This window comes from Camelina sativa, chromosome 18, assembly GCF_030686135.1.
Source record: "Camelina sativa cultivar CO46 ecotype springtype chromosome 18, ASM3068613v1".
In the NCBI taxonomy this organism is placed as follows: domain Eukaryota; kingdom Viridiplantae; phylum Streptophyta; class Magnoliopsida; order Brassicales; family Brassicaceae; genus Camelina; species Camelina sativa.
This window is the reverse complement of record NC_141897.1, coordinates 17,169,298-17,186,694: the sequence shown is the minus strand read 5'-3', so window position 1 is coordinate 17,186,694 and position 17,397 is coordinate 17,169,298. Positions and strand designations below refer to the sequence as shown.

At 31.8% G+C, this 17,397-nt stretch overlaps 2 protein-coding genes and 2 non-coding genes across 7 annotated transcripts; 2 read left to right on the top strand and 2 right to left on the bottom strand.

Moving 5' to 3' along the window:
* Window positions 1–200: 200 nt before the first annotated feature.
* LOC104761528 (uncharacterized) lies at window positions 201–5,195 on the bottom strand. Of its 4 annotated transcripts, none has more exons than XR_015588929.1 (14): window positions 4,695–5,163; window positions 4,339–4,379; window positions 3,771–3,971; window positions 3,535–3,632; window positions 3,132–3,325; window positions 2,858–3,039; window positions 2,344–2,679; window positions 2,200–2,281; window positions 1,896–1,944; window positions 1,643–1,778; window positions 1,431–1,515; window positions 1,278–1,347; window positions 942–1,082; window positions 201–687 (listed from the first exon to the last, which is right to left on the bottom strand). XR_015588929.1 is itself a non-coding variant. In XM_010484625.3 (14 exons), the coding sequence occupies exons 1-14, from the start codon at window positions 4,795–4,797 to the stop codon at window positions 400–402; spliced, it is 1,989 nt and encodes a 662-aa protein (XP_010482927.2). In that variant the 5' UTR covers window positions 4,798–5,195; the 3' UTR covers window positions 201–399. The 4 variants fall into 4 exon arrangements, 2 of the variants coding, with proteins under 2 accessions (XP_010482927.2, XP_087355403.1); XR_015588928.1 differs by having other exon boundaries at window positions 1,896–1,993; window positions 2,200–2,264; XM_010484625.3 differs by having other exon boundaries at window positions 2,200–2,264; window positions 4,695–5,195.
* A 1,567-nt stretch (window positions 5,196–6,762) lies between these two features.
* On the top strand, window positions 6,763–6,833 carry TRNAF-GAA (transfer RNA phenylalanine (anticodon GAA)). Its single transcript has one exon. It is a non-coding gene; the product is annotated as a tRNA-Phe (tRNA).
* A 685-nt stretch (window positions 6,834–7,518) lies between these two features.
* On the bottom strand, window positions 7,519–10,953 carry LOC104761526 (GDSL esterase/lipase At5g55050). The gene is made up of 5 exons (XM_010484624.3): window positions 10,348–10,953; window positions 9,813–9,958; window positions 8,863–9,096; window positions 8,520–8,775; window positions 7,519–7,892 (listed from the first exon to the last, which is right to left on the bottom strand). The coding sequence occupies exons 1-5, from the start codon at window positions 10,622–10,624 to the stop codon at window positions 7,666–7,668; spliced, it is 1,140 nt and encodes a 379-aa protein (XP_010482926.2). The 5' UTR covers window positions 10,625–10,953; the 3' UTR covers window positions 7,519–7,665.
* TRNAF-GAA (transfer RNA phenylalanine (anticodon GAA)) lies at window positions 9,141–9,213 on the top strand. The gene has a single exon. It is a non-coding gene; the product is annotated as a tRNA-Phe (tRNA).
* Window positions 10,954–17,397: the final 6,444 nt, after the last annotated feature.

The window sequence follows — 17,397 nt, the reverse complement described above, 5'->3', positions numbered from 1 at the left end:
CTCTTACAACTTGGTATTTTGTGTCAACCATTTGCAGTCTTAAAAATTGTAATATTGTTTTTTATTTTTTAAACAAAACTACAAAACTTTGTGGACACCGTCACAAAAGTAACACCAATCTTTTTCGATAGTTATTTTTACCAAAGTATCATTTACCTTCCCTTTTCTATTTTCTACTTGGTTAACAAACTCAAAACTTATACATCATATACATTCATTTCCATTTATTTCCATTTCACCATATTAAATTTCCCTTCAGAAATGTTTTAAATGAGATAACTTTACAGTTACCAACCAATTGATCAACTTAACCACCTAAAAACCGAGAAAAGCAAAAACAAAAAAACCTGAGAAATTTACTCAAAACCAGATGAAACAAATCAAATAAATAGGAAGAGTTCAAACAAGAGTCACATTTTCAGGTCTAGGAGGTCTCTTTCCAAACAGAGACGACTTGCCATCAAAAAGACTAGAGAATGATTGGCGCGGGCTAGGTTCGGTACTTTTCTGTTCAGTTTCTGATGGAACTCTTGTCTGCTTTCGTTCTTTACTACCACGAAATATGAAACCAAGCCGCTTAAACCGGCGTTTCGTTTCGCTCCCACTTGATGGCGAATCCTCTGTTTGTTTCATTGATCTCAAAACTTCTTCTGGACGTAATAGCATTGTTTCCACTGTCTCGTACACCTATTCACACCAAAAAACACACACACACAAACCACATCTTTAGTTTCTATTTTGGTTCTACAGGTTAAATGCAATTAGAATGTATGTTACTTTGTCATCTGATCAAACATTCTTAACTCTATTTTGGTTCTACAAGTTAAATGCAATTAGAATGTATGTTACTTTGTCATCTGATAAAACATTCTTATCTTTATTTTGAGATTTCCAAGCATGTTTATACGTTTTGGAATCTGTGCACAGCTCTAGTAAAGTACCTGGCAGAGATCATCAAGCTTATCAGTCCATGCGCCTCCCTGACAACTAGCAACCACATAATCCTTGCATTCGAAGAAAAGCTTTGACAAGTCATCGTTTGTCGCTACAACTGGCTCCACTATAACAAAGCCCAGGGAAAGCTGAAAATTTAAGAACCAATCCAATCGTCAAAGTGTTGTTTACAGCTAAAATCTTAACTTTTTAATCAACGACATCTGTTTAACATAGCGCAAGTTAGAGAATTTGTTATTTATCAGTTTCCTGGAGATCAAAGAACCTAATTCTAAGAAAATACTACAACGTAAATTTAGGGATTCGAGTGGTTACAAACTTACTAGTGAAACAAACAGCTGCTCAAAAAGTTCAGCAGCTGGAATGTCTTCCAAAGAATTCAAGATTCCTTCTCTGTTATGAGCAACGGACAAGATCTCCATGAGCAATCAAATACAGTTCACTACATTTAAGATGACATATTTATTGAAACTTACACAGCTAAATCTTCATCAAAGAGAGGTGCTTGTTTAACAGCAGGCAGTGGTTTAGCTGTTTCCCACAGCTCACGCCATAAATTACCTAACAATAAAAAAATGTTGGGAAGACTAGTTGAGAACACGACTTGAAAGATTAAAGTTTTGGTTTAACCACACTGGGTCACAGGTAAATCACGAGAGCAAGACAAATATATGAGAAAAAGTCGAACCTTCTTTCTGCATCCGGGTACTTAATTGACCTCGAACGGGTGAAGAGTCATCACCAGACAAGTTATCATTTTCAGTCCAGTCCGGTGGAGAGTGCCATCTCACAAAATCTTCCAAAATACAGCCAGGATTTGCTGCCTAATAGAGAGGTACAGATCTAAATCAATTTCATTTTCATACGAGCTACAATTTTGTTTCCTTATATGAGTGCTTATATTCCTAATATCAATAAGAGTATTCATTTTTAATAATCACCTTGAAAGCTTGCATGTCAGACAAGAGTTGAGAACAACCAGCCCCCATGCTGAACCATAAGAAAGACAACAATCCAATCTATCAAGATAATTGCATATCTGAAAAATATCTGAAATATTAATGAACTGGAATATATATTATTAAGCGTCTATTATTTTCATCTAACACACTGTTCCTGGTCTTTTTCAGTTACCAATTTAAAATATAATAGCAGATTGACTAACTTTCACAACCCATAGGGAAAATATTGCTGCGGCATATAAATTTTATATTAAACTACGATAAAATAAATGATTGCACTGACCTCCCTGTCCGAAGTACTAATTCCTCTGTTTCTCTAATAAGATCTTCCGTCAACAGCGGACCTTCCTACATGGATATAAACACTAAGACTTCAGAGATAGAGAAGGTAGCTACAGTTTTTTCAACTGTGACGGAAGTTACGAACCTGTGTTACTGGGGAATACACAGGTTCACCAGTTTCCAACATTGTTAAGTTCTCAACTTGGTGGTTAACGCCCAGGCGGAGTAAGAGTTCCCCAGAGTTACTTTTAGCATACAAAAGAGAAGCCGGAGAACCCATTGCTTCTGAAACGCCTAACTCTTGATTGGCTTGCCTCATTACCGCATCTAATGCTTCGGAAGCAGCTAAGCAGTGTGCTTTCCTGGCAAGACAGCAGTTTATAACCTGTAACCATTGGTGCAGTAGGCAACTTTTCAAATCTGGATTGTTGTCCAAAGGTATCCATGGTATGTGTTTCTCTTCATCCCAAAATCTCCTCAACTGCGCATCCAGATTATTTGAGAGAAATTATCAAAAGAGCTACAATACGTCACATTTTGTTGTAGTGACTTATCAAAGGACGTTAACAAACAGAGTGAACTATCCACTAAGAAAAGGGAAGAAAGAACTAAAATGAAAAGAAATATTCTGAAACCAAAATTTGCAACACAAAACTTACTTCATCAACCACCCTGCACCAGAACAAAGCCATTCTCCTAGGTGTTGTAAAACTTCCAATTACTTCAGCTAGCTTAACAACAAAGCTACTAGGGGGAGCAGCATGAAGATCTTTTGCGAAAGATGCTTTGTTGGTAGGAGACTCCAATTCAGAAACAATCTTTCTGCTGAGGAAGCTACTATCTGTAAAATATTTGCCGAGTGGGAAGATAAATAGCTGTAAATCGAATATAGTTTGATGAAAACAAAAGTATCTCCATGTACGGCAATCCTACCCGCATTAAACAAGGCATTTATTAGAGAAACAAGTTTTTCCTCATCTCCTGAATCAAAACCAAGCTTATCCTCTTTTTCACCAAGAACCAACGATTTCACTGCAGAGAGGCTCAAGCCACTCCTTTCCTTCACTGGTGATGAACTTCCAGACGATGCAACAAAGTCTTTCACAGTCTTAGCCCTTCTTCCCGCTCTGGAAAAACGAAGTCATAAGGTAATAATGAGAAAAGCAGCGCGGAGCATTGCAAAATGCTTTAGCCAGAGAATACATATACTGGTGAACACATATACTACCACCTCACGGATTGCTACAAATTCAAACCTCAGTAGGCATAACTGAATCTTTTGGGAAAAAAATCATCAGAAACTACATGAAGTAGAAACTTATGTTTAAAGACTCACTCGATTGCTGCAGCCAGCTGCTTCACAACGGATGCTGGAGGGATGCTGTTCACATCAACGGCATTTAAAGATTCTACCAAGAAGCCGACATCAGATGCCTAGAAATTGGTGTTCAAAGATAATAATATAAACACAGAGAAGCAAAAAAAAACGTCTTGACTACAGGGAAATAGCATGCTTTGAGAATGCTTGTAGCAGCAAAAGCGATCTGAAAAAATTGGACCAATTAATCATACCTTGGCTTCTTGATCTTGCTTTGCTTTAAGAATAAACAAATTCTCGTCATAGAAAGGGGCAGCCATGGTTAAATCCTCAGCCTTCTCTTGATCTTCAACTTCTTTCCTCCCAATTCTCAAGTTCTTCAGTTTGTTTTGCCACTCTTGCTTCTTCCTAATATGTGCAGCTCTCCATCCCTGAGGCTTCACTTCACTCTCCTCCTGTTCCCAACATTTCCAATCAGCATAAACTTACAAAAAAAGTACCTATAGTCACTCAACACTCACATAGCATCTCATCAACACTCACATAACAACACTATACACATCTCCTTAACAGTATCCAAAACGGTTCAAGTAAACTGCTTTTTTTCTAATCATCATCCCAAAATGGGTAATGAGGAACAAAAGTGAGTAGCTTTCTACATCTCAATCCCCAAAATTTCAAATCCTTTAAAATGTGTATATTAATCATTCCTATTCACAGTTTCCCCAGAATTTGTTTTATAAAATCGAATCTGTTATTCTATCTAATTGCGCAAGATGAAATGATTCCATAAAATGTGTGTATCTGTGCAAAGAACCTAACCTTAGAGTCATTCTCATTCCTTGCTGATTGCTTCTCCTCCTCTTCAACAATTCCAGTTCAAAAAAATCAAATAAAAATCACCAGAAAACAAAAAAAAAAAAATAGAATTGAATTTGACTCTACAAAGGAAAAAAATAAACACAGAAATAGAATTCGAATTTGACAAGAGAGAAGAACCCCAAAAATAGAATTCGAATTAATCCAAAAACGAGAGGTGGAGCGATAAGCATCTTATTCATCATCAGTCAAATTTTAGTAAATGAACGAGAAAAAACAAAACAAAATTAAAGTCAAAAACTGAAGCGGAAGCTACGGGGAAGAGAGAGAGAGAGAGGAATTGAAAAAATTATTAATACCACGATCAGATTTGAGATCAGTGAAGACGCGCTCCGCTTTAGCAGCGGCGGAATTGAAGGCGGTTCTAGCTTTAGAGAGAAAGGACGGCGGCGCCGTCTCCATTATCGTGCGCACCTGTACGTGCGCAAGTTATTAAAGTTTTCTCTCTTTTTTTTTTTTTGTCAACTACACGACATTGAAAGATTGTGGAAATAGAGAAGACGAATGAAGAAGAAGAAGAAGAAGGTGAGATCAACGAGGAGGGGGGGGGGGGAGAGGAAGACGAATTTACGAAGACAATTGTCAATATTTAAATATATTTCTTTTCCCCTAGATTTTATTTAGTACTTACAAAAATGAGATAATTAGAGCAATATGTGATTTTATGGTAATGGTATGTAATATAGAGAAATTGATTGGTTTAATTATTCCGGATCCTTTTTTTGAATCGAATTTGGAAAAGTTGGTTTAGAAAACATACATAGCAATAGCATTCCATAGAGAGAGCTTTTGTATACTATAAAAGTTTTAGTTGTGTTCTTTCTTGTCTAGTTATATCATGTTTGTAAATGTTGAAATGGTCCAAACTTTTTTTAATGTGGAAATTCAACATTTGGGTAAAGTTGCATTTAGTATTATTCTTTTTTTGGGGGTCAATAGTCCAAACTTTCTTGTGGGTGTTTTATAACCTTCTTTATAGTAGTAGGACTGATTCCATTTCGTTTTCTTTTTGATATAGTTGTAACTAGAACGTTGCTTCGCCAAGTGGCTTTAGATTCATGGGTTCATCTAGCGATGTTGTGAAAAAAAAGTGATGGGCAGGTTCAGCCGTGTAATCAAGCCGGTTTTGTATAGTGACTACTACTGCTAGTAATATGTTTCGACTTTTTTATAGCTTTGGTCTTGCAGGGTTTTTGGTTAACTTTGTTTTGAAATGGGGCAAGACCTGACTTTGATTTTCTTTTTTTTTCGAAACATTGACAAAAAATTCTAATTTGACTCGGACCATTTTGATAGGGCTGAGATGGCTTGACCCACACGTTTTTTAACCACTACATTATAAATTTGTAACTAGCTAGTAATACCAACACTAGTTGTATTAGATCATGGTTTTTAACCTTTTTATAATGGCTGCTTGACTCGGTATGAAATACTACTCATTATCTGATTAGGCTCGCTTCTAGATTTTCGAGTACCATTGACGATTTAAAAGTGTTGTCGCACTTTTTTTAATTTAAGAAAGAACAAGTCATCACATGTGATGATAAAATCCCTAAATGTTAAAAGAGAAACACTCTCACAAAAACATTGAGGTATCGTGCTCACAGATCTCCTGTACATTTTTAATAAATGTTCTTACTTCTCATTGTTATTTACATCAATATGCCACTGAAATATTATTAGCTAATATTTTTTCCTATTAGTTTTTAAAAATGAAAGATTTAATCAACTATTAAATCCAAAAATGCATTTAATTATCATTTCCGAAACCTATTTATTTATTAAAAGTAAATTACATTTCACAAACAAGAAAAAAATTATTCATTTATTTATCACTTTTATCATTTTTTCATTGCATTTTTAAACTTATGATTAGTTTAAATTAAATCAATTAGTTTAAAAATATTGCTTTATCTATTTAATGGTATAGTGATATAGATAATAATGTGAAACATAAAATATGTGAATTTGATTTTTAGACACACAAAAAGACATCAAAACTTTGTAGACCACCTTAAAATTCTTTTCCAAGTTTAAATATTTCACGGGTGACACGTATTTTACAGAAAATAAACACAAATTCGAATCAACTAAAAAAAATTTAATTACATATTTTGTTTTATACAAATGAATCTTAAATCTCAAATAATAATTTACTCATAATTTTTTTTTTAAATTGATTTATTCCGCATATAGTACCTAGTATATGTTAGAAAAGAGAGGTTATAAGATCCATTGTTTTGAGTACTTGAGTTTATTGCTTCGGTCGTATAGCTTTCGTTGGTCTTAGATTAATATGGTAATAATTAATATGGTATATGAAATATGGTAATAATTAATTAAACATTAGCGAACAGTTTACAAAATGCGGGGATAGCTCAGTTGGGAAAGCGTCAGACTGAAGATCTGAAGGTCGTGTTCGATCCACGCTCACCGCATATTTCTGATTTTGATTTTTTTTTTCCATTTTTTTCATTTTTCGTATTGTAAAGATTTTATTTCAAGAGAAATATTCCCGAAGACACTCAAATATTTAATGACGTTAATTATTCGATCGTTACCATTCAATTGTATAATGAATTTAATGACGTTAATTAATCGCTCGTTTACATTCAATTGTATAATGACATTTTAAGTCTCAATACTTCATGTTCAATTACATAAGTTTTTAAGTTTTTAATTTATTTATCAACAACGACTTACAATATTTGTTTTTTTCTAAGCTTTAATTAATTACTTTAATGACTTGCAAGTCAAGATATCTAAATATCATGACCCATCGTGGTCTGACATCCCCACACACGACCAAGTTCAATTCAAAGAAAGAAAGAAAAATTACTCCGGGGAAAAAAAATCAACGCCGTGAAGAGTGCGTAGACTAGCTAAACCGGGACCAATTTTCCAGTCGCTGCTGCTAAATTGGAAAATGAACTTGACCGGTGGCAACCGAAAAGGATCGACATGTTAGTGTGTTGCAAATGCAAACTTACTAGGAAGCTCAGGCATATGTACTCGATAATTAACTTATAGTATCAGCTTCATGATGTTGTAGTATATGTCGATCTATCCGGTACAACTCTGGTATACCGGTTTATAAAATAGAAACAGAGAAAAGCTAGTAAATTAATATTTAAAAACTTATCTATTTCGTTGGTAACAAAATTAGTACGTATAGGAATACAAATCAAGTCTCCAAATCCCACTTGTCTACTTAATTATGTACTCTTTCCCCAAAAAAAAATAAAGACCGAAGACGTGTGTATATATTGATCATGTAGAGACCAATTGAGTGAGAGTTATTGGAGACGAGTAATGTGAATCATCAGATAACATAAGGTCGACGATGGTCCGAGCAGCAGCTTCTGTGGGATGACCGTAGCGATCCCAAAAAAGATATTTGCTTCTGTCTGAACACAACTTTGCCAAGGGAAGACAAGGAAGGTCCGCGTTCAATTCGCCGCCATTTCCACAACATGCTGATGTCACGTCCGCAAAACCTGAAATAAGCAAAAACGACAACGGTTTTGTTTTTTCCGTGTTAGATACAAGTTGGTTCAATCTTGTTTGCTACCATGTTCTATTCTTCTTTTCTAGTACTATCACCACTTTGGTAGTTTGGTACGTGGATCATGTGTGTTGTGTTGTGTCCCCTCACTTTTATATGATCCCACTTTAGAACTTTTCGGTTGCTTGGCATTTGGAATATATGGTCTTTTATAATATTCTTTATTAACTGTTATCTTAAAAACTTCTAAAAATATTTGTATTACTTGGTAATATTACTTTGTAAACTATTTCTGTTTACTATTAAATTTTTATTATTTGAAAATATATAATTCTTATACCTTTAGGAAGAAATATTTCATGTGAACTAAGATTTTAGATTGATTATTACTAGATCTCTTTATAGTATGAAAGAGAAGTCAAACATAATTGAAAGAATACAAAAGTTTGTTTACCAATCTAGTGACATGTAATCTGGATAGTTTAATGTGGTTTATTTCTCACAATTTCAGTATATATATAGTATATGGTTTGATTTCAGTTTGATTGTATATCCCTAATTTTTCATCAATGGTGATAAGAAAATGTTAATACCCAAAATATCAATATCATCAACGTACCGTAAGGGGCGGGATTGGAGATAATGTCTTGTAAGGACTTGAAGTTGTCAAAGTAAGTGTACGTCATTGAGCCTTGCAATTCTTGTTTGAGTTGTTGCAGCATTTTTACTAGAGCATCGTTATACAAAGAGCACCACATGTTTGCATCTTCGTCACATTCGTGGATTGTCGAGTCCTTCGCTCTTTTTCCCGGTGTGCATCCGATCTGCCCTACCCCGATTATAAGGAATCTACGGGCATCACTATCGTGAATTCTCTGTTGATACAATTTTCAATAAATTTAATCATCATCAACATATATAACTAAGATCACATGAATGCTTGATATTATTATGTTTTATACCTTTAATTGGTCTTTGAGTTTATCAGCCATTAATTGTGTGTATTGTTGAGGATTGCTCTGTTGTCGGAGTTTGAACGATCCAAAGTAGTCGAAAAGATCGTTGCTTCCTATTACAACAGTGAATAGAGATTTGGATAGGTGAGCTTGTGCTTCTGATGGTCCAAGCTGAGTCGAGAGATCTTTATGAATAGAGAGCCAATTGTTCACTTGCTTTGATAAAGGAATAGCTTGTCCCTGAAAACATATAAATAATGTCCTTAACAAACTTATAACAAATTGCGGGGATAGCTCAGTTGGGAGAGCGTCAGACTGAAGATCTGAAGGTCGCGTGTTCGATCCACGCTCACCGCATATTTTGTGATTTTTTTTTTTTTCCTTGGTTTCCTTTGTATCTTTAAAAAGATATTGAAATAATTGTGATAGTCAAAACAAATATCCCCGAAAACACTCAAGTCTTATTTACTCTCGTAAAAGAAACTCAGAATCTCGTTGTCTTTAGTGACATTTATTCGTTCGATTAGCATAATGACATCTCGAGTCTCAAAACTTTTCAATTACAGTACATAGTAACATTTAATTGTGATCGGTAGGTAGTATATGAGTTTTCTAATTTATTTATCAACAACGACTAACACTGTTTTCTTTTAAGGTTTAATTAATAAAAATCTTCACGATCTTTTTAAAGTTTAAATTTATATTAAATTAATTATTCCCTGATGATATATCATAAATGAATGACATTTATCATATTTGTGCTTGAATTTTTTTTTTTTTTTTATGTGCTTGAAATCTTTCGCCTAACTTTCGGTAAGAAATAAAGCTGCCCATCGAATCAATACTCTATTTCATTATTTTCCATAATTTTTTCTTTTTTTTTGACCTCCTTTTCCATAAATTTTAAATATATAATGTGGAAGAGAATATATATTTAGTTATTTATATAAACTTACTAGTTTTTGGTCGGAACCGTTAAAGATTCCGGCTCCACCGGAAGCAAAATTCACACCGGTCACGGCGGCAGATTTTCTCGTTTCCCTTTCTAGTAGGCCTCTAAGTGAGAGGTACGGTGGCGGTAACGGTAAACCAAATTTCTCAGCTAAGCAACCCAACAAAAACAAAAACAAGGTTTAAATTAATAAATTACCAAAAACACAACTCTCTCGTACATGAAACTCGATATGTCATAGTACTTGTCAACAATCTCGAGTACTACAAACATTGACGTCCACAACTAACTTAATCGTTAGAAAACTTCGTGTAACATTATCTTTATAAAAATATTATATTTTTTCAATGTCTGACCATTTTCTTTTATAAAGTATAAGTGAAAAATATTTAATTTTAATGGACAGCACGTCACGCTATCTAAATCGAACCAATCGTGGTCTGCCATAACATAACATATCAACACTATCAATTTCATTTCATACAAAAGAAAATAAAAAAAGCCACCGGAGAATGATAATAATAATAATAACAACTCACCGATAGCATCGGCGGCGTTCTTGCCGTTGCAGAATCTTCCGGTGGGTTTCTTGTTCGGGAAATCGATGCCGTTATGTGGATAGTTAGATTTGGATATTGATATTGGTAAGTAGTTATTGTTTCCGGCATCAACTAAAGAATCTCCGAACACGTATAATCCCGGAACCGAAGCTAATTTTCCGGTCGCAGCTTGTAAACCGGGGAATGAATCGAACCGGAGCAAACCAAGAAAGAGGAGAAAGATGGTGAGGAGAGGTGTGTTGTTGTTCGCCGGCATGTTTTTTGGTTTTGTTTTTCCGGCGAACTCTTTTAATGTGGTTTTGTTGCTCCGAGGCTCTTGGGAGTTTGTAAGAGAGATGTAAACATAGTGAGGGGGTTATATAGAGGGAAGAGACATGTGAATTCGACGTTATAAGAAATTTACAAAAGCAGGAAAATAAAATAAAGACTGCTAATGTGAAAAGAGGAAAAAATTTAAAAATCAAGTATGTAGCTACGCAGCTTCTTTTCTTGTGTCATTGTCAGACAGACCATGATTTGTGTCACTTGTACTATGGTATTTCCTGTGACTGTTATGGCAATTTCAAATTTGTTACAGTGTGTTGCACCGAAAACAATAGATTTGAACCCATTTTATTTATCTCGACATGTATCAGCTTTGCATATCAATCATATTAGTTTTGTATATATCGATCTAGTTTTATCTTTTCAAAATCAATAATTTCAAGTGAATTTATATATACTACTGTTAATTTATCTTGATATTAATGTAAATTTCATAATTAAGGTTTGGAATTACTTATAGAATAAGCAAAGCTTCTCTTTTGCCAAAATTCTAAAAAGGGGAAAGGGAAACCGAAAGAGTTGGGAGTTTCTATACTATTTATCGTGCTTTTTTTATTTTAGGTAAGTAAATATAGAAAGTTATTGAGTTCTCTCTTAGTTATAAACAGTGTTCAAGAAAGCGCTAGGCGGTATCTGAGCGGTGACCCAACGCCTAGCGCTTAGAACGCTTAGTCGGGGCCTAAACGGTTTTTAGGCGGTTTAGGCGTTTACAACATAAAACATTATATATATATATATATATATATATATAATTATATTAAAATATATGTTTTAAAATAAAAAAATTATAAATTATAAACAACGGTAAGAAAAATACATTTATTTAAGTTATATTAACAACATATAAATGTTTATAATTACGTATATAGATATAAAACATAATAATTTAATTATATGTAATTTAAAAATCAAAAATAAATATTAAAATAAAATGTATGTAATTTTAAGCGGGTTAGACGGTCATCTAGGCGTCTGCTGAGCGCCTAGCGCCTAGACGGCCGCCTAGACCGCTTTCTTGAACACTGGTTATAAATAATATTCTTTCCATTCCAAATTATTGTTAGGTTTACATTATTTGTTGTGCGTTTTGTTAAATGTACGTTAATTAAGTAATTTTTTGAAAAAAATATTGAGTTACGTTGTTCGATGGTCATAAAATTATATTCCTTTTGTTTCAAACTGATAATGTTTTTTTTTTCTTTCAAAAGTTTATAAATTTCACAAGTTTATTTTAATTAAAAATTATTATAAATAAGAATACACTTGTAATTCCAAATATATATTTTTTTATTCATGTGGAGACCCAAAACATCTACTAATTGGAAAGAATGTTTTATACTATCAACTATGTTTTTAGTCTTTCTAATATAGTAAAGTGTAGTTTACTACATCATCCTAATTCCTACATAATTACTTACTATATATCATGGGAATTATCATCATGTACTGAATATGAAAAGTGTGATTTTGGACAAAAAAAAATTTTTAAAAAGAAGATTGTGTTTGATCCGAATTGTAATCATCGTGAGATACATGATCATTCTCAATTATTATTTTGCAAACAAGTCAAACTTGTATATTTTTTTGTTTGTATTGTTATCTTTTCAAGGCTCCAAGCCATATAATAATAATATCTTTATGGATGTACTTTCTTGCACTAAAGTTGAGATGTGCACCACCAAAACTTCCATCGTATGCATTTTTAGCCCATGCAATATCACATTTCCATTATCTTATATATAAATAATATACTTTATATAAATATACTATGCAACTTAATTATTATTGGGTTGTTGATTTGAATGATAGAGATATGAGTCAAACAAAATCGATGAGGAACGCGTCTTACGAATAATTACATAAAGTAAAACTTGTGAAACAAAAATGTATCCCTAACTCTGACTAGATTAACTGATTAAGTTTTGGTCGGTTAGAAGAATTCTAGGTGAACTGATTATAAATTAGATGTTAAGAATTTACTGAAAAATCATTTTAACTCAACCATGTAGTGATGTAGGTAGTCCCTTTGTAAAATTGTAAAATGTCAAAATAACTCATTACTTCATGACCGGTTCATCAGTTCGAGGTTTTTATAAGATCAAACATATATGTTTTCTAAATTTCATTTAATAAATAGATTAGGTGCTTGAGTTCAATTGTATTGAAAAGTTATATAGACGAAAATTCTAATACGTTCTGAGTTGCCGTATAGTTCATACTCGTTTTTATTTGTCAGTTCAATAAAGGAAGTAAAAATGATTCGTCAGTCACTTCATAAACTGATTTTTCAGAAAGTCATTTTTAACGCGTGTTCACATCGTATAATTTGTATACATGTCTTTGCTTATGCGTTGAATTGTTGAGAAATAATTTTGGAAATCTGGCGTAGTATTTTTAAGTCAATTTACAACTGATTTTAAAGTTGAAAAGACAGATGCAAATTTACTTTAATTAAAATATCGAATACAGTTTTGAATCTGCAGAAGATGTATTATGCTGCATGGTGATTTTACAAGATTGTACGATGGATAAATAAAAAATGTGAAAACTGATAATTATTGAAAAGAATAATGTCATATCAATTAAAGGCGCTATAGTCTAAAGTAAGATACTACATAAATGCTTATGCTTAAATAGATACAACACTTTAAAACAACAAAAGCTAAAGAATTATACTAGTAATGAATTAAATGAAGTCTTTAACCAACAAAAAAAAAGATTTAAATGAAGTCTCTTTAATGGTTGTAGTGGTCATTGTCAGTTTGTCACCGTGTCAACTGGGCTAATCCCCGCACCACGCTAAGTTCCAGAAATTGCCAGAAAAACCGTAAACAAAGAAACTAATTCATTGCATTCACATGAATAAAAACAATAAAAAAAAGATGGCTAGCTATACGTTAATACATGATTACACATACGTTTAGTATATATATTACATGACCACATTTATGAACTATATGATATCATTTGTTCAACATCATAGACATACAATCTGGTATACTAATTAATTAATTTCAGTAAAGACCAATGTTAACTCCGACATTGACAAAAAAAAAATCTAAAATTTAAAATAAAACTAAGAAATTACTATATTTAATCATTTATAGTTTTTATTAATTAAAAAATATTATATTTAATATCTAATTATTTTTTATATATTTTTAATGTATTCATTCTTTAAGGATTTTCAAAAATACTTCTTTCCCTATGTCATTTTTCAAAAATACCATTTTATGTTGTCCATTTTAAAAAAATACTCATTTTTTTTATATAAAATAACTAAATTCTAAGCTTTAAATTCCAAATACTAAATCCTAACTTCTCAAAACTATATCCTAAATGTAAAATAGAGAATCCAAACCTTAAAAAAAATTATAAAAAGTAAATTAATATTCTTATACTTAGTTAATTTTCAATTTTAAAGCTAAACTAATATTTAAATAAAAATCACTGATAAATATTTTCAAGATATAATATAAAGGCATTTGCAAAAATACTCTTATTCTATACCCTTTTGCAAACATACCCTTAAATCAAATATATTGTTTTGCTAAAATGAATTTTTTGTATCTTTATCTTTTATATATTAAAAGTAAATATTGTGAATGTCGTTGTTGTTGTTTATATGTTATTTTGAGTATGTAAATTTTAAAGTAAAGAGTATCTAAAATTTGTATAACATTTACCATGCAAATTTTAGAGTAAAGAATCATATACTCAATCTTTTGCATCTTATTTTCTAAATTTAAAATGTATTCTTTTTGTCAGTGTTGATCAACGCCAGAGTCAATGTGGGTCTTCACCAGAGTCAGTCAACTAATATACTGGATTATATGTTTATGGTATTTACCGCGTAACGTCATGTAGTTGATGCATATGGTCATGTAGTTGATGCATGTGGTCATGTAATATATATACTTCGTATAATTGATTATAAAATAGTATATTTTGGAAATATGACCATGCATTCTCGAATACATTATCTAGCTAGGCATCTTTTTTCCTAAAAACAACAACAAAACAGACATCGTTCATATCGATAAGATATATAAATCCCCCATACGTAACGAAAGAAAACAAATTACTACATAATAGGAGAACAGGAGATTAGCTGATTAAGAGAAGTCAATATATTGCAATTTACATATATATGTTATTTTACTATTTCCTCTCAAAATATTTTCGTACATATGACTTGTTAAATATATGTATCTTTGTTTTAGTTTTGTAGAGAACGACTGTTAAATATGTGTTTGTGAACGATTTTGTAAATATTGTATTTTCCACAAGTTTACACACATCAAATCATTTTTGTAAAATTCCGAAACCAAAATATTCAGTTAGCTAGAGGATTTTACTATTTAGAGCTAGTTATGCTTTCGAGTACTATTTAATTTTTTGTGTGTCCTCACTAGGCGAGTACTACTCTATAGTAGTATCAAATTTAGCTAAATAAATACTACTAGTATTAGCTTTATCAAATTTATCAACCAGCAGATCTTGAATACACAAGGTCACCATCTAAGGTTTGGATTTTAGTTTGATGTCGGTATATTATTTAGTCCATGCATAATGCCGAAACATATAAATACTCTTTAAGAAGATTTGCAAATAACTACAAATTTTATTTGTCCTTTTGGGATTGATTTGATTTACTTATATTCGGGTTATATATAAATAACATCAAAAGGCTAATTTAAACGGTTTTAGTACGGTAAAACAGATTAGGACACTTTGACCTAAACGAAACTCCTAATATATTGTAGATCACTGCACGTTTGTGCCATATATAGTATAAAATAAAATAATTTTATTGATTAACAAAACCACGTACCAATTACTAGTAATCTTTGCAACCAAAATACGTCTACTCTACCAATTATTACGTCTATGCATATACGTACACACAACTAGTATGCAAACAACTACGGCCTGCCTACCTGTAATTTCAGTAACTAACAGTGATTAATTTTGCTAATAATTAGTACGTCAACGAATCAAATATTTATGAACGGATCAATATATATTATAAACAAATGAGAATCTTGGATAAGAGGTGGTACCTTGGGAAAATCGATTCACCGTATAACGTGGGATTGTCGACGTCGAACATCTCATTCATACCGGTTAGTTTAAAACTCCGCTGACTCGGTTCTAATATTGAATACTTTTCTTTTGATTGTTGAATGTTGATTCATGATTAATTTGGTACACGCAACGCAACCAACGTAATAAAAATTATAAATCTTTTGATTGTTGCCACCAATCACGCCATTAATATCATATTTCTTGCTACGTTTTTTTATAGGATGCTTAAGCTAAAAAAGCAAGAAGAAGACACCCCTTTTTTTGGGTGCATTTTCGATAAGAAAACATTAGTTAATATAACTAAAAATAATTCAACCAATTGTAAAATAAGTCAACTAAATAGAATACCTGAATGATATAAATAGTAACAAAACATCATCACAAAAACAAATATACATGTATATCGTTTGCCTAAACTATAATAATATGTAAGTCAATGTTGTATAATTCTGTTTTAGGGTCTTGGGCATTTCCTTCGTTGGCTTTTTTGTTTGTTTGTTTGTTTTGTTCTTGTCAAATTAAAGCTTACCAACCTAATTTAGTAATTTTCAAAGCCAGCCCAGTAAAAACAAATTCATCAAATATATTTACTTTAGTGGTTAAGCTTACTAATTACCGGCTATAAAATGGCAATCAAAGAAATTGGTGCGGTTAAAAGTTGAGGTTAAATAATTTGTGAAAATCCAAATGCTCACATTAGCGTTAACGAACATTATCTTCCAATCAAAATATTGTTTTGGTTTGAGATTATAAGTGAAACTTATTAGACTTAGACATGCATTATATGATTCTAACACATTTATTTAATCTCATTGTAATATACATAACTACATACTAATACAAAGAGTTTAAGTCAAAACAAACAATGTGTTCGTTCATATCAGTTTTTGTTGATAATGAAGTAATAAATAAAGTGTTGTTGAAAGGTCAGCAGAACTCAGGAGAGTAACGCATAATAATGTTCTGATGATTGTGGGACCCGTTAGTGTTATCTTCTTCTTCTTCTTCTAAATCGTCTGATTCTCTCGATGTTGATGTAATTTGGACGGTTCAGATATAATTCAAGTTAAACAAAAATGGTTTCTTTTATTATTACGTGTGAGAGCATCTCAAATGATGTTCTAATTTTTCCTTTATAATAGAGATCATGCATAATAACAAAAATTAAAATATTTAAAAATTAAGTTGCATTTATTTGTTTTAATATATATTCACTTTTATCATTGGTTATAACCCAAATCCTATGCACCTCCATTATTGTTATTAGTTAAAACAAAATGAGATAATTTTATCAAAATTTGATTAGAAAGATTTGTTAAAAGATTTTTTTGAACCTACACTCTTTGAATAAAAAAATATTAAAAATAGTCGATTTCTAAGTTATAGAATTACAAAAAGTCGAAACTTCATATCTACTAATTATATTACTTTCATATTTCTTAAATAAACTAAATAAAAAATGGCTACAACAATTAGAAAACTATACACGGAAAAAAATCTTCTTATCCTTTGACTTCCATTTATTTTATTCAATCTCATAGGAGTAACTGAATTAAAACTTGTTTTTGGAACTGATGATTCCAAGAATCATAGGCAATCAAAAATAAAAATTATAAT

Excerpts from the sequence above, each read along its gene's own strand:
- LOC104761528 (XM_010484625.3), bottom strand. The coding sequence starts at position 4,797 with ATGGAGACGGCGCCGCCGTCCTTTCTCTCTAAAGCTAGAACCGCCTTC. Across the intron at positions 3,040-3,131 it reads AAATGCCTTGTTTAATGCGG|ATAGTAGCTTCCTCAGCAGA; the intron begins GTAGGATTGCCG and ends AATATTTTACAG. Across the intron at positions 688-941 it reads AGCTTGATGATCTCTGCCAG|GTGTACGAGACAGTGGAAAC; the intron begins GTACTTTACTAG and ends TGGTGTGAATAG.
- LOC104761526 (XM_010484624.3), bottom strand. The coding sequence starts at position 10,624 with ATGCCGGCGAACAACAACACACCTCTCCTCACCATCTTTCTCCTCTTT. Across the intron at positions 9,097-9,812 it reads ACGGTTCCGACCAAAAACTA|GGACAAGCTATTCCTTTATC; the intron begins GTAAGTTTATAT and ends ATATGTTTTCAG. Across the intron at positions 7,893-8,519 it reads CTCCAATCCCGCCCCTTACG|GTTTTGCGGACGTGACATCA; the intron begins GTACGTTGATGA and ends TGCTTATTTCAG.